This window comes from Microcaecilia unicolor, chromosome 4, assembly GCF_901765095.1.
Source record: "Microcaecilia unicolor chromosome 4, aMicUni1.1, whole genome shotgun sequence".
Lineage (NCBI taxonomy): Eukaryota > Metazoa > Chordata > Amphibia > Gymnophiona > Siphonopidae > Microcaecilia > Microcaecilia unicolor.
Genome location: NC_044034.1, coordinates 203,659,603 through 203,674,501, shown reverse-complemented (window position 1 = coordinate 203,674,501; position 14,899 = coordinate 203,659,603). Strand labels below are relative to the sequence as shown.

Here is a 14,899-nt window from a genome sequence, read left to right as displayed (position 1 = left end):
ATTTCAATTGTAATGTATGTCCTATTTGCAGCAAAACCCAGCCTCTAAGACCCTGATGCAGCAGTGCGAAACGCTGGCCACCGTCGGCTAGGGGCATGAGGGTAAAGCCTGCTGATAAAAGTGAGCAGTGAATCAGCTGTACATAGACTCAACCTACAAGCACGAGCATAGGAAAAGCCCACCAGCGCTTGAACTACAGATAAGTGTCTTTTTTCATTTAGCTCACTCGATGATAGCTGAGCCTGAAATTTATTTTTGCATGGAGATACTTTAGAAATAATTCAGTGATGCATTGAATACTACAATTTTTGTAAAACGTATTTTGTGGGCAGTACTCCATCTTAGAAGGTTTTTCACGGCCAGTGATGAAGAAAGGATCTTTCCGATCCCTTTAGCTCTTTAGATATATTATATCCTTGAGCTCTTTGAGGCCGTTTTCCTTCTTCAAGAAATCCCCTTTTTGGGGTGGGTAGTTCAGGCAGCAGTCTTTAGATGACTTGTGAGCCGGTTGTTAAAACCCACGAGCTGGCTCTCCTCCCTCCCTCCGGATCCGTCCCTCACCGACCTGTCCTTCCAATTCTTCGGGGCAGGAAGTCTTGCCTGCCCGCTGCCAATTAGGGGAGATGATTACCGTCGCACTTTACTTCAACAGGAACAGAAATGGATACATAAACTTCATTCCTTATAACCCATAGGTTTAAACATATGCATTGAATGGAGCCAGTTATTTTGAATCTTTTTTAAATTTTACAAGCATCAATAGTGATAGGTTTAGATGGGGTCAGCGTCTGACGTCAATGTCAGTATTTAAGGGTAAGAGCAGTAAGGCACCAGTTGTCGCAAATGTACAATAAGCATTTATGGCAGTGGTGTGCTGGAGCTGGCTCGCAAGAGCCGGTTGTTAACTTTTCTTCCGACTTGCGAGCCGGTTGTTAAAACCCACGAACTGGCTCTCCTCCCTCCCTCCGGATCCGTCCCTCACCGACCTGTCCTTCCAATTCTTTGGGGCAGGCAGTCTGGGATTCAATATATTTCCTGGGATTCAATATATTTTTTGTATATTCTAAAAAATAGGTACATCATAACACTAAATAAAGACAAATCTATATCTTTATTTAATAAAATTTATAGACCGCTTAAACCTAAGCAGTTTATAAGTTAAAATATGCATAATCCATAATATAGATCCACATAGAATCACAATATCAGACTGTTATGATAAAGTGCCCACTCTTCTAACAACAATGCCTGCCAGATGAACATTAAAATTCCAGACCTCCCAACTACTCAGTCAAAAAAGCCTGAGCAAAAAAATGTGTTTTCAATGTTATTGTGAACTGCTGCAAAGATGAACTTAACCTTAAATAACCAGGGGCCCTGTTTACTAAGGTGCACTACTGCTTTTAGTGTGCACTAAAATTAACGTGTGCTAAACACTAGAGACACCCATATATTCATATGGGTGTCTCTAGCATTAGTGTATGCTAATTTTTAACACACACTAAAAAAAACTAGCGTGCCTATAGGGTGGCTTAGTAAACATTAAGGATACTTATAATTCCTGAATACTAGTCAATCTTCAAGAACAGGAGGTGTACCATGCATAATATCAAAAAACTATCAACAAAGGAAATTTAAGAACAAATATCCAAGATACCGTTATAGAATTGGCGTTATGTGCATGGCATTGGGGCACTTAGACTGAGGTGCCAATTCATAGAATTGTTCTATATATGTATAGAAGCAATACTTACTTCCAAACTATATAAACTCTTCTTAAAATGTATTGCCAATACTACTTCAACACCTTAATACATAAATGAAGTGAAAAAATTCTTGAAAATGGAAAAAGTCTCAGTTCTCGCTCCTCCACCCTTAACTTTTTATGAAAGGTGATACGATCTCTGACGGGTTGGAACTCTTCACAGGCAATGAAGTTTTAGCATTCTTTTCTGAAAAGGATTTTTTATGCCTGTGAAGAGTGGCCGGCATTGGGTTTTCTGTGTGCTGCGGTCACCATGCCACATTTTTCTGTAATGGTTATGCACTAATTTCCCCATTAGCGCATGGCCAATACCGTGGGAGACCTTACTGCCACCTATTTACAAGGTGGTAAGGGCACCACTCCCACAGTACCCAATTAGAGCAGGTACGACTACTTGCTGCCCATGGGCACGCCTCCCATGCTGCAAAACAAAAAATATTTTTCAGAGTGAGATTAGCACACGCTGAGTGAGAAACTACTGTGCCTTAGGTCCGCTATAGAAAATAATAAGGGAATGCAACCCAAAAAATATTCATTTTGTATCTTTCAATTTCCTTTTCATTTCATTCAGTTTTGTTTTGTTGTGGGTTACTTGGAAACAATGAGTACTATTTCCAAATAAGGGGCCCTGTTTACTAAGGTGCACTAGCGTTTTTAGCGCATGCTAAACTCTAGAGACACCCATATATTTCTATGGGTATCTCTAGCATTTAGCACGTGCTAAAAATGCTAGCGCTCCTCTAGCACGGGCTCAAAGTAAACAGGGCCCAAAGAATGCTGTATCTAAACAATAAGTGCTATTTTCAAACAGTAAGTGCTATTTCCAAATAGCATACAATAAAAACAACACAAGAGAATCAAAATTTGACCAGGATGTCTTTGGGTTTGTTTTGAACTGAAATAAAGCAAGCTTGTTTTGTTTTTTTTCATATCCTTTCAAAACAATTACACATCCATGGAGAATAAGGAATGTCATACTTTGGGCCCTCCCCTGGATTCTATTTAGGTTGCCCCTCATGCGTATTAAATGCAGTTTTTCATTCGTCCCCCTGCCGGATGCGGACCAAGTTGTATGCTCCACAGAGGTCCAATTTCGTGAAGATCTGGGCCCCCTGCAGCCGATCAAACAACTCCGGAATAAGGGGCAGGGGGAATCGGTCCTTAACGGTGATGGCATTTAGACCCCGGTAGTCAATGCAGGGCCTCAAGGAGCCATCTTTCTTGGTCACGAAGAAGAATCCTGCTCCGGCAGGGGACGTGGAGGGACGAATAAACCCTTTCTGGAGATTCTCCCGGATGTAGGCCTGCATGACCTTCGTTTCCTCTCGGGACAGAGTAAAGAGTCGGCCCCGCGGCGGCATTTTGTCAGCCATCAGGTTAATAGCGCAATCGAAGGACCGATGTGGGGGTAGCACATCCGCCTCCACGGGACTAAACACATCAGCGAACTCCTGGTACTCCTCAGGTAGAGCAGCTTGACAGGCTGACACAGTTCTAGGAATGGCTACTACCACGGGACAGCTGGATTCCCGGCCCTTCAAACAGGTCTCAAGACAGGCGCCACCCCAAGCTTGAATCCTCCCTAAAGTCCAATCTATAACAGGAGTATGACGCCGTAACCAGGGCAGACCCAGCACCACAGGGTGAATGGTGCGGGGTAAAATTAGAAATTGAGCGTCCTCCCGGTGGTCTTCCCCTACCTGGAGCCCCAAAAAGGGAGTCACCTCTGTGATAGGCTGAGGTAATGCTGTTCCCTGGATGGATGTCACCTGCAAGGCGGGTCGATAGGGCAGAGTAAGCCATCCCATTTGCCGCAAAAGTTCCTGACAAATAAAATTTCCCCCCGCCCCAGAGTCCAAAAGAGCTTGGGTGTGAACCATCGTCTCCTGCCACCGCAGGGTCACCGGGAGAGTTATCAGATGGTCTGGTAGGGGATTCGAGTGCCCCAAGACTCCTCCCCTCAGGGCGTCTTGGGAGCGGCATTTCCCGGCCGCGCGGGGCAAGTGCGGATGAAATGACCGGCCTCGCCGCAGTACAGGCACAGGCTGCCCCGAAGGTGTTGAGTCCTTTCCGACGGGGTTAACCGTTGACGGCTGATGACCATAGGTTCCTCAGAGGTCGCCCTGGATTCGTTGGAGCCCCGTCGGGGAGAAGGTACCCGACTAGACCGGGGCCCGCCTCCAGACCCCCTCCGTCGGTCCGCACGGGCTCTGGCCCTCTCCTGAAAACGGGTATCCACCCGGACACAGAGCGAGATCAAAGCGTCCAACTGCCCCGGAACCTCCCGGCCAGCCAGCTCATCCTTGATTCGATCCTGGAGCCCCTCCAGGAAGATTGCGGATAGGGACTCCTGGTTCCTGCGCAACTCAGTCGCCAGAGTCCGGAACCGGATCGCGTAGTCCGCTACAGTCCCTTCGCCCTGTTGGATCCGCAGCAGCTCAGAAGCAGCGGAAGACGGCCTTCCTGGAAGATCAAACACCATGCGAAATTGGCGTTGGAACTCGGCGTAGTTGTCCAGAAGCGGATCTTGTTGTTCACATAGCGGGGACGCCCAGGCTAGGGCCCGTTCCGTAAGCAAAGAGATAACATAGGCCACTCTTATCTGGTCTGAGGCAAAAGCTTCTGGTTGCATCTTGAAGTATAAGTTGCACTGGTTGAGGAACCCCCGGCAGCTTCCGGGGACACCATCAAACCGAGTGGGCTCAGGGAACCGAGGTCCCGGGAAGGACCCTCCCGGACGGGGAGCCACTGCGGCAACCTGGTGCGCCGCAGCAGCCTGGTTCTGTGCCTGGACCGAGGTTAGCTGAGAGCAGACATTCTGCAGGGCCCCCAACAGGGCATTCAACTGCTCCTGCTGCTGCTGGAGAATTTTGCCAGGTCCCGTAGGTCGGGTTGCGTGGGCGAGCTCATGGCTTCAGGTTCCTGTCTTATCCGCAAGGAAGGTGAGCCCTTAGGTCCCGTAAGGCCCCGAAGGACCTCAAAGGACAGCCGTGCAACCCCAAGTCTTCACCCGCGGCGACCGCCGTTCACCAAGGGTTGAGCCCCCAGCTGCAGGCGGTCAACGGGACTTCAGGAGCCGCGGGGTTGACGGACTGACCTGGACTGGAACCAGGATAGAAGCGGGCAGATGGAATAGAGAGTCCACAAACAGGCAGCAGATCTGGGCAGGCAGCTAACAACGTAGTCAGAGTCAGGCAAGCGGTCAAGGCAGGCAGCAAGCAGAGAAACCAGGAAACAGTCCAAAATCAGCAACACCAGGAAATCAACAGAACGCAGGAACCACGGAGACTGGCCTCGGGTAACAGAACCTGAAGCAACCTCCTTCCTCAGACTCATTCCTTAAATACTGTTCGGTAGTCAGCCGCCCAGCCCCTGTAGACATAGCCGGCCAATCAAAACTTGGTTATCGACGGAACTCTTCTGATTGGCTCTGACCAACCTCCCAGGCAGGTCTATCGTGCTGGCCTTCCAGTCTAACTCCTCTGAGGCGGAGCTTGGGGATCCCGCACCCATGAATGAAGGGAACGCCGGCCATCGCGCCTCGGCGCCATTTCCCTTACTGGCGCAAACACAGCCCCTGTAGCCGGCGATCAATAGTCCGGCAGCCGCGATCGCCGGCCTCCGGCCTCAGCCCCGGACTGGGCGGCCATCACCCCGGCGAGCCCCGGCGAGCCCCGGCTCCCCTCTGTGGCCTCAAGAAGACCGGCCTTCGTCGTGGAGGACGCCGGCTCCTGATCCCCGCGGAGGAGCAGCCGGAGGGAGCGACGGATGACACTCCCCTCCATGTTCAACTATTCTCCTTTGCCCCTATCCTTCTCTCTCCTCCATGTCCAGCGATTCTCCTTTGCCCCCTATCCTCCCCCTCCCTTCCATGTCCAGTGAGTCGCCCCAGACTCCACCTGCCCCCGAGATCGTTCCAACCCCAGCCCCACCTGCCCGCCCTCAGCTCCCCGACTTTCTGTTCGTGCCCCCTGCGTTGAAATCTGTTTACCCAAAGTCGCAGCAGCGAACCGGCAGTGAAAGCAGCAAGCAGATAGACTCGCCTCCTCGTCGCTTCCCTTCCCTCTCAGCGTCCCATCCTCGTGGAAAGGAAATTACATCAGAGTAAGGCGGGACACTGAGAGGGAAGGGAAGCGACGAGAAGGTGAGTCTGTCTGCCTGCTGCTTTCACTGCCAGTTCACCGCTGCAACTTCAGGTAAATAGAAGATTTCAACGCAGGGAGCAGGAATGGAAAGTCGTGGAGCTGAAGGCGGGCAGGTGAGCCGGCCCTCAGAAAAAAAGTGCTGGTATGCCATACTGGCGCGTACCAGCACAAAAAAAGCATTGGCCCTAAGTCTTTAAAGTCTATGAAAATTTTAAAAATACCTCAAAAGATGAAGATGAGCAGGAAGGTAATTCCAAAGCAGAACCGCAAGGAAATGAAATGAATGAGAGAAAACAGCTTTAAATCTAATTTGTGTAACAGAAGGTAAAGTTATAATTAATGAGTTACAAGACCAAGACCTACCACTATATTGCAAAATTCGAAAAGATTGTGAAAGATCTTCTGTACAGACACCATACAGAGATTTAAAAAATCAGGCATAGAGCCTTGAAAGCAATCCTTGCTTGAACTGGCAACCAGTGCAATTCCAACAACAAAGAGGAAACATGGTCAAACTTTGATTTATAAAAAATCAACCTCTCAGCAGAATTCTTGATCAACTGCATTTTAGACATATATTTTGTAGCTACTCCTAAATATAGTGAATTACAATAATCCAGCATAGAAAGAATAGATGTTCCCAGAAATTAGGCACAATGTTATAAAATACTTGGATTTCCACGTCCAACTGTCATCATTTGGGCGAGAAGATTTACACCAGGTTTCAGCAGGCAGTTTTCGTGTCCAAAGTTGTGTGTGTGAATCCGCTATAAGTGGTAGTCTAGAAAGGTTGCTTAGCTCTAAGCGACCTTTATAGTATTGGAACTTAACATAAATCTTAACAGCCCTAACTTTGGGCATCATTTACTGAATCCATCCCCATGTGTACTAAGCATTTATCCTATAATCACATGATGAGAAAAGTACTTACGCAAAATGCACTGCCCACTGCCAGGGGCAGGGGCCCATCCTGGACAACATCCAGTTCCCAGTCCTGAGTGACAAACATGAGGGCCAAATCGATGTCTAGAAAAGGAAGTGGATATAAATACGTAAATCTGTGGACCTGCACAGGCACACGTCTTATCATTTTTATGGTCCCAAAAAAGTAGAAAGGCAAATAGTCCACAAGATCCAGACCGGCAACCAGGTGAACAAACCAAAATGCAGAACAAGATGATTCAAGATGAGTTTATTAAGCAATAGAACTGGAGGGGTATTTGCCCTTTAATGGGCTGCCTCAGGGGCTAATAATACAAGACTGAAACAACTGCAAACACTAAGAGGCCCTTTTACTAAGAAGTAGTAAGCCCACCAGGGGCTTACTGCACTCTAATCTGGAGTTACAGCTGGCCCAATGTGGGCGCTGGTGGAAGTTCCACCCCCAACGGGCCTGACACTATCAGAAATATTCAAAAAATATTTTCAAAGGGAACTATCCAACAGTAATTGGGCAGCACCGTGTGCTACCCAGTTGCCACTAGGTTAGCACGGGAGCCCTTACTGCCTCCTCAATGGGTGGCAGTAAGTACTCTCCCCCCCCCCCCCCCCCCCCCCGCATGGCTACACGATAAGCGTAATCTTACCGCATGGCCATGTTTTTTTCGGCCTTTCTACCCAGTGCAGTAAAAAGGGCCTCAGTGAACGGAAATAATGGCCCCCACCACTAGCGCAGGGCCCTTTTCACTGCAGCTTCATAAAAGGGCCCCTAAGCTTGAAAAATTCATCTCTTTCTCTCATAGATACAGGTCTACTGCAGACCCCAGCGCTGAGTATCCGGGTCAGCAGTGGCACCCAGTAATTATGTGATTAAGGTGATATTTACTGCCGTACCTGCATACCTAACTGGAGAAAGTTAGAACTCCCTGTTCTCTGGTCCAAATTGCTTGGCTAGGTATGCAAGAACTGGCACTGAATATTGCTGGTGCCAGCATATCTTCTGGCTCCACCCTGGCTCCACCCCTAGACTGTCCTGGCACTGCCCAGATTGTGCCGAGGTGGTCAGAGTCAATATTCAGCAGCACTGTCTGGTTTAAGTGTCACCAAATAGGGACATCAAGCTGGCTCACCATGGCTTACGCGGGCAGGAGCTTCTTCTGCCCATTTAAACCACAATGAATATCAATCCCATCATTTCCACAGGAGCTTCTCAAGTGCAAACATCACAAGGGGCTTGTCATGAAATGCATAGCCACGCACCTGGGGTTACCCCGTAGCCACTTAGAGGGCAGGGCCATGCCAAGGGTCTCTGGTGCCCCCCTGCAGACTATCAGTTGGCGCCCCCCCCCCCCCCCCCCTCCGGTTTTGTGTCATCTGCAAATTTTATTTCCTCACTCATCATTCCCATTTGCAGATCAGTACAATATAGCACCGGTCCCTTTACAGATCTAGAATAACACCGCTTTAGAATTTCAACATGACATTTAAATGAACTTTAGTTGGTGCCAGTGAAGTTAGTATTAAGGTGTAAAAGTATCTACTACTACTACTATTTAGCATTTCTATAGCGCTACAAGGCGTACGCAGCGCTGCACAAACATAGAAGAAAGACAGTCCCTGCTCAAAGAGCTTACAATCTAATAGGTACCTACATTCAATCTACATATAATAAATATAAAGAGCCTGATTATAACAGGGTGCCTATGTGGAAAGTTAAAAAAAAAAGGTTCATATTTTATTTCAATTTTCTAAAAGCCAGTTTCTTATACATCTGCACACAGCTACTGAAAACAGATCTTTTCAAGAAGGCATACCATAATCATCCATCTTAAACACTAAATAATAACACTACACAGATCTATCCCTCCCCATCTTCAAATCCTTGCTTAAAGCCCACCTTTTCAATGTCGCTTTCGGCACCTAACCATTGGAGTAACCAGGAAACCCAGATTGCCCCAATTTGATTGACTGCATTCTTGTCCTTTAGATTGTAAGCTCCTTTGAGCAGGGACTGTCCTTCTTTGTTAACTTGTACAGTGCTGCGTAACCCTAGTAGCGCTTTAGAAATGTTAAATAGTAGTAGTAGTACTATACAAAACCGAAAGCCTATCACATGATTGATTACCCTCCTTGCTACCTATATTTAAGCACTACCACTTCAAACCTCATGTCGAATAGAATCTCTCTATAGCAGATGACTACTACTTATCATTTACTACTACTACTTATTTATATAACGCTACAAGGCATACGCAGCGCTGCACACCATACACAAAGACAGTCCCTGCTCAAAGAGCTTACAATCTAGATAAGACAGTACACAGACAGAACAATTAAGGGTAAGGGTAAGGGAATAGAGAGGTGAGGATAAAGGACAGGGCAAGTGAGTTAGGAGTCAAAAGCAGTGGTAAAGAAGTGGGTTTTGAGTTTTGATTTGAAAACGGCCACTGTGTAAACTGAAATCTTTGACAGACAATAACAACCCTTTTGACTACAGGGACACTTCCAGTCTCCCCTTCCTCCCTGATTCTAGCTTGTTCTCTTCCCCCCACCCCCAACATGCAGAAATTTCTTTGCCTTGTTTCTCTTATCTTCCTCTGCCTTTCTGTTCCATCAGCTCTTATTTTCCTTTCCATCCTGCCCTTACTCTCCCATCCTTTGTTCCTCCCTGATTCTAGCTTTCTCTTCCCCCTCCACCCAGAAATTTCCTTGCCTTGTCTTTCTTTTCTTCCCCAGCTGGCCTGGTTGGTTCCAGTTCCCCCACCCAACCTGCAGCCTCAAATCATGTACTTTCTTTATGAAAAGTTAAGGCCAAACGAAACCTTACCAATGATGTCCACCAGTCTCTCACTCTCAAAAACAAAATTAATGGAGGAGCACCGCGGGAGCGGGCAGCAGCGGATCAGCAGCGCTCTCCTCTCTCCTCTCAGCACTGCACTCCAAGACTCCAACACGGCGGCGGTGTCGCTCGTCGGCAACACCCCAGCCCCAGGTCCTTCGGAGAGTGTCGGACTGCCTGCGAGGCTCCAGGTGCGGCGTCACGCCGTGCGTCGAAGAACTGGGGCGGAGCTAAACAGACCAACGAGCGCTGCCGCTGTGCACGGGAAGGCAGCAGCCAGAGCCAGCAGCACATGCGCATATGGGCGACGCAGCGCAAACGCGAGAGAGGTTTGTTTATATTTTTTAATTTTTAAAACACTGACTTCTGATGGCACCCTTGAAGGTGATGCGCCCCCCTGCCGTGCTTACCCCGCTTACCGGGTTAGCACGGCCCTGTTAGAGGGTCTATCCCCAGCACACCTCAGGTCCTCCTGCACCTGACACTTGTGCTCTATACTAGCACCCTCCTCCCACTGACTAGGTCAAAACTGCCTCTGGGCAAGTCTCCCGCTCTCAAATTATCCCCAGTGATTTCTAGGTTACTGGGGCCACACTCCCAGTGGTCACACAGTTCCCAGAAAGCACTCACAGACCCAGCACATAAATAACCAGGATTCTTTATCAGTCCAGACAGCAGAGGCAAAAAACTGAAAGCTGTTTATTATCCTAAAAATACTGAACAATGGAGGAGGAAGTGATATCAAGGGGCTGAATGGCCGCTTAATCCCTGAGCTCCGCACTTCCCTACCTTCTTCAAGGTGCCATCCGAACTAAAAATCCTCTCCAAACTTCCGAAGGAGCCGCACCAGATGGGTGAGCAATTCCGGACTACAATATGAGTAAAAAAGCGGTGCGCCACAACGAGAGAGCGAACGCTTGTCCACGAGGCAGACAGACAGAGGCCTAGCTCGCCATGTCTCCCCCAAGCCGCGAAGTGCGTCAGAGTCGAGCTCAACTTCGTCCCATGAAGAGCGCGCTGAATCCGCCCCCAAGCAAGCACTCCCGCAAGACCTGACCAAATGCCTGAAGGTGATCAGAGCTGAGATTCTAGCATCTAAGGAAGAAATCCTGGAACACGTGGATGCCCTCAGCATGGATTTGAGAGAGCTTGGGGGCAGGGTAGAAGCCCTAGAGGAGCGGGCGGATGAACAGGGGGAGAAAAACGAAGATGTGGACAGGCGTTTAAAGCAGATGGCAGAGCAGGCAGAAGAACTACAATATAAGCTCGACGACCTCGAGAATCGGGGACGCAGGCAAAACCTCCGGTTCTGGGGAGTTCAGGAGAGCGGCGACATGGAAGATGTTCCTGCGGTAGTGCGCACCATTTGCGCACAGCTGATGGGAGAAGAATTTGATGCCAGCGCAGTGGATATGGGCAGGGCCCATAGAGCGCCGGGGTCTGTGCGAGATAACAAGCCGCGAGACATTGTGGTGCGGTTCACCACCTATGCTTGTAAGGAGCGGATATGGCAAAAAGCCAGAAAGACCCCCAATTTGGAGTTTAACGGGGCACATGTGGCGATATATCAAGACCTCTCCTTGTTTACTCTGAATCTGCAGAGAGAGCCTTGAGGCCGGTAATAGAGATTCTGAATAAAGAAAAGATTCTCTACAGATGGGCATTCCCGTTCGCTATCTGCTTTGAACTCAATGGCGAGAAACTCCGCTGCCGTAGTGTAGGAGCAGCGTGGAAGAGCTTACACGAAGCAGGGTTGGCCCAGACAGCAGCTATGCTGGGGGGGATGGCCTCCTCTACAAAGGCCCGCCTTCAGAGATGGAAGAGAGTGGAGAAAGCGGCTAAGAACACGCGACCCCAGACCTGAGGACACGCCACTGCTAGACCGGTTGGAGAGAATGCTGAGGCTGGTGATTGAGGCCCTACTGAGGGAAGTGAAGAGTGACTGAAATGGGAGAGTTGACAAGAGAGACTTAATAAGACAGATGGTTAGGGATGACAATGTGCATGAATGTATAAAGGGGGGGGGGAAGGAGTGCAGGGGGTGGGGGGGTCGGGGTAGTGTTTATTTAGATTAAGATAGTTTTAATACTGTTATAGGTTTGGCCAGTGGGATTTCTTCCTTTGTGATCCCAAGTAGTGCCATATGGCGCTAGTTGGTAGGTGGTGGAGAGAAGATAGGGTGCAGGTTGAGGGAGAGGAGGGGAAGTTCAGGGGGAGATAGGCGGGGAAGGGGGTGGGGCCGGAGGGTGGGTGGGGAGGGAGATAGTTTGGGAGGGGGGTAGTAGGGAAGGGTAAGAGTCTTCCATTCACAGTTAATTTTCTTCAGAGACTGTTAAATGGTGGACTTCAAGTTTCTCACATATAACATAAAGGGTCTGAATTCTCCATACAAAAGGCACGCCTTGCTGCATGAATTACATCTGATGAAGCCACAAGTGGTCTTTGTGCAAGAAACCCACTTTTTAACAAAGCACGAGGGACTACTGCGCTCTAAACAATACCCTCAGGTAGTTTGTGCCTCTGAGGTAATGGGTGCAAAAAAAAAGGGGGTGGCTATAATGTTCCATAAAGATGTCCAGGTACAGATTTTGCACTTAAGAAAGGACAGGGAGGGGAGATTTCTTTTTCTGCATGTGTTGCTGGAGCAGGAGGGGTATATACTTGTCAGTGTCTATGCACCGAACGAGAGGCAGGAACGTTTTTTCCTGCGTCTCCAGAAGGATCTGCAGGCCTTTGTCAGAGGTAAACTACTGGTGGCGTGTGATTTTAACACCACTGTGCAGCCTGGGCTTGACAGGTCAGCTCCTCCTGTTCAGATGGATCGTAAAATCTCTCAGGCACTGAAACATTTCATAGACGAGATGGGTTTATATGATGTGTGGAGACTGGGACATCCCAGAGGCAGGGATTACACCTTTTACTCCCATGTGCATCTCTCCTACTTCAGACTAGATTATATTTTCCTTGACAAAACAATGTCCGATGGGGGAGGGGGGGGGGAGACTCAGGTATAGGTCATATTTCCATATCAGACCATGCCCCAGTCTGGACTAGTATTCCTTCTTTGAGGGAAGAATTGAGAGAAAAGAGATGGACATTCAATAACCTTTTGTTACAGGACCTGGAAACAGTGGCCAGCTTTATCCCAGTCTTGAGAGAATACTTTGATATTAGCATGGACTCGGGACCTGCACTTGGGACGGTCTGGGACGCCTTTAAGGCGGTATTGAGAGGGTATTTTATTAAACAGGCAGGTCAGAAGGCCCGGGCTCATAAGGCACGCTTGAGCCAATGTATGGAAAAGCTGGGGGCCTTGGAGACTAAGTACAAGATATCAGGTTCTGTGTCCGATCTTAGGAGGCTACAGGCCGTGAGACTGGAGATTGCCACGCTACATGAGGATAGTCTGCAATTTGTGCACGCAAGACTTAAACAGGTTCATTATGCCTGCACTAACAAGCCAGGAAGGATGTTGGCTGCTAAACTAAGAAAAATGAGATCAGATCGACATATTTTGAAAATTAAGGATGGCAAAGGAGGGGGGGGGGGGTGGTATGAAGGTCGGCACAGATTAGAGAATGTTTTGCCCAATATTACGAGACTCTGTATAGGGAGGATGCTGCTGTACAGACCGGGAAAATAGACGATTACTTGGGGGCCAGGGGACTGTCGGTTCTCTCAGAATCACAGAAGATGGAATTGGAAGAGCCGGTGAGGGTGGAAGAAGTAGTCCAGGTTATTAAAGCGCTGCCAACAGGGAAGGTACCGGGCTTAGACAGCTTCGCGAATGAGTTCTTTAAGGCATACGTGGTGGACCTAGCTCCGTATTTAACGATGATTATTAATTCGGTGAGGGAAGGAGCACCTCTCCCCAAGACTATGATGGAGGCCTGGGTGGCTGTCATACCAAAACCCGGCAAAGATAAAACTGAATGTGCCTCGTATCGACCTATCTCGATCTTTAATGCCGACGTCAAAATCTTGGCTAAAGTTTTAGCAAATCGCCTGGGAAATGTGTTTCCAAGCCTGATCCACCCGGATCAGGTGGGTTTCGTAGCCAAACGACAAGCTTTGGACAATGTTCGGAGGACGGTGGACCTCCTGTATGTAGCTCAGAAGAAGGCCCGGCCAGTGGTGCTGCTTGGATTAGATGCTGAAAAGGCGTTTGACCGGGTCCACTGGGGGTATCTGGATAAGGTCTTACATAGAGTAGGGATAGGCCAGTATTACAGAACCTGGATTCAGGCGTTATACGCATCGCCGCAGGCCTGTGTGCGTGTAAACGGAAGGAACTCTGGGGCTTTCCAATTGGATAGGGGAACACGGCACAGGTGCCCCTTGTCCCCGTTACTTTTTGCTCTGGCGATGGAACCTATGGCAGAGGCAATTCGAGAAAACGAGGACATTACTGGAGTGAGGGTGAGAACGCAGGAATATAAAATAGCATTATTCGCAGATGACGTTCTCCTCACTTTAACAAACTCATTAGTTTCTCTTCCTAATTTTGTGAAGGCGATAGAAGAGTATACTGGGGTATCCGGATATAAACTAAATGCTAGTAAATCAATAGGTTTAGCGGTGGGAGTGTCACCGAGACTAATGGACACACTGCGGTCGTCCTTTGCTTTTAAGTGGGAGGAAAGACAACTGAGTTACTTAGGAGTGAAGATCTCGGTCAACTTGTCTGAATTGTTTGCCATTAACTATCCGACCCTTAAGCAGGAGGTCCAGAGGGATCTAGATAGATGGATGTCGGTGGGGCTGTCCTGGTTCGGGAGGATAGCTGCGATCAAAATGAACATACTGCCTAGATTCCTGTATCTATTCCAGGTTCTTCCCCTGCGGTTGTCCAGATCGTTTCTATCTGGGTTGCAGGACACTTTGAACCGGTTCGTGTGGAACCGGAAAAGACCGCGGTTGCATCTACATGACCACACACACAATTAACGCATGACCCCTTACCGTCTGTAAAATAGGTGGCGGTAAGTGCTCACATATTCATTTCTAAACATAGCTGCATGCTAATGGGAAACAGAAGAAGGATCAGCAGACAATGAGACTTAAAAAATACAGGAGTACTTTACTACATATTTATTTATTTATGGCATTTATATCGCACAATATTCCCACCCACGGGCAGGCTCAATGTGGCATACAGTAGTCTATTAAACAAACAATAATTCAAAATACAGCATTCAGTGTCATAAGAGG

General features: G+C 48.4%; 1 protein-coding gene across 3 annotated transcripts in view; it reads right to left on the bottom strand.

Annotated features, from left to right (window-relative positions):
- Positions 1-14,899, bottom strand: part of VWCE (von Willebrand factor C and EGF domains) — a 333,354-nt gene that overhangs the window by 282,413 nt on the left and 36,042 nt on the right. For all 3 annotated transcript variants that reach the window (XR_003941942.1, XM_030201137.1, XM_030201138.1), the window contains exon 3: positions 6,842-6,936. Coding sequence is in view for 2 of the 3 variants with exons in the window: in XM_030201137.1 (XP_030056997.1) it covers positions 6,842-6,936 (95 nt within the window). In the remaining variant the exon portion in view is untranslated. The remainder of the gene's footprint in view (positions 1-6,841; positions 6,937-14,899) is intronic.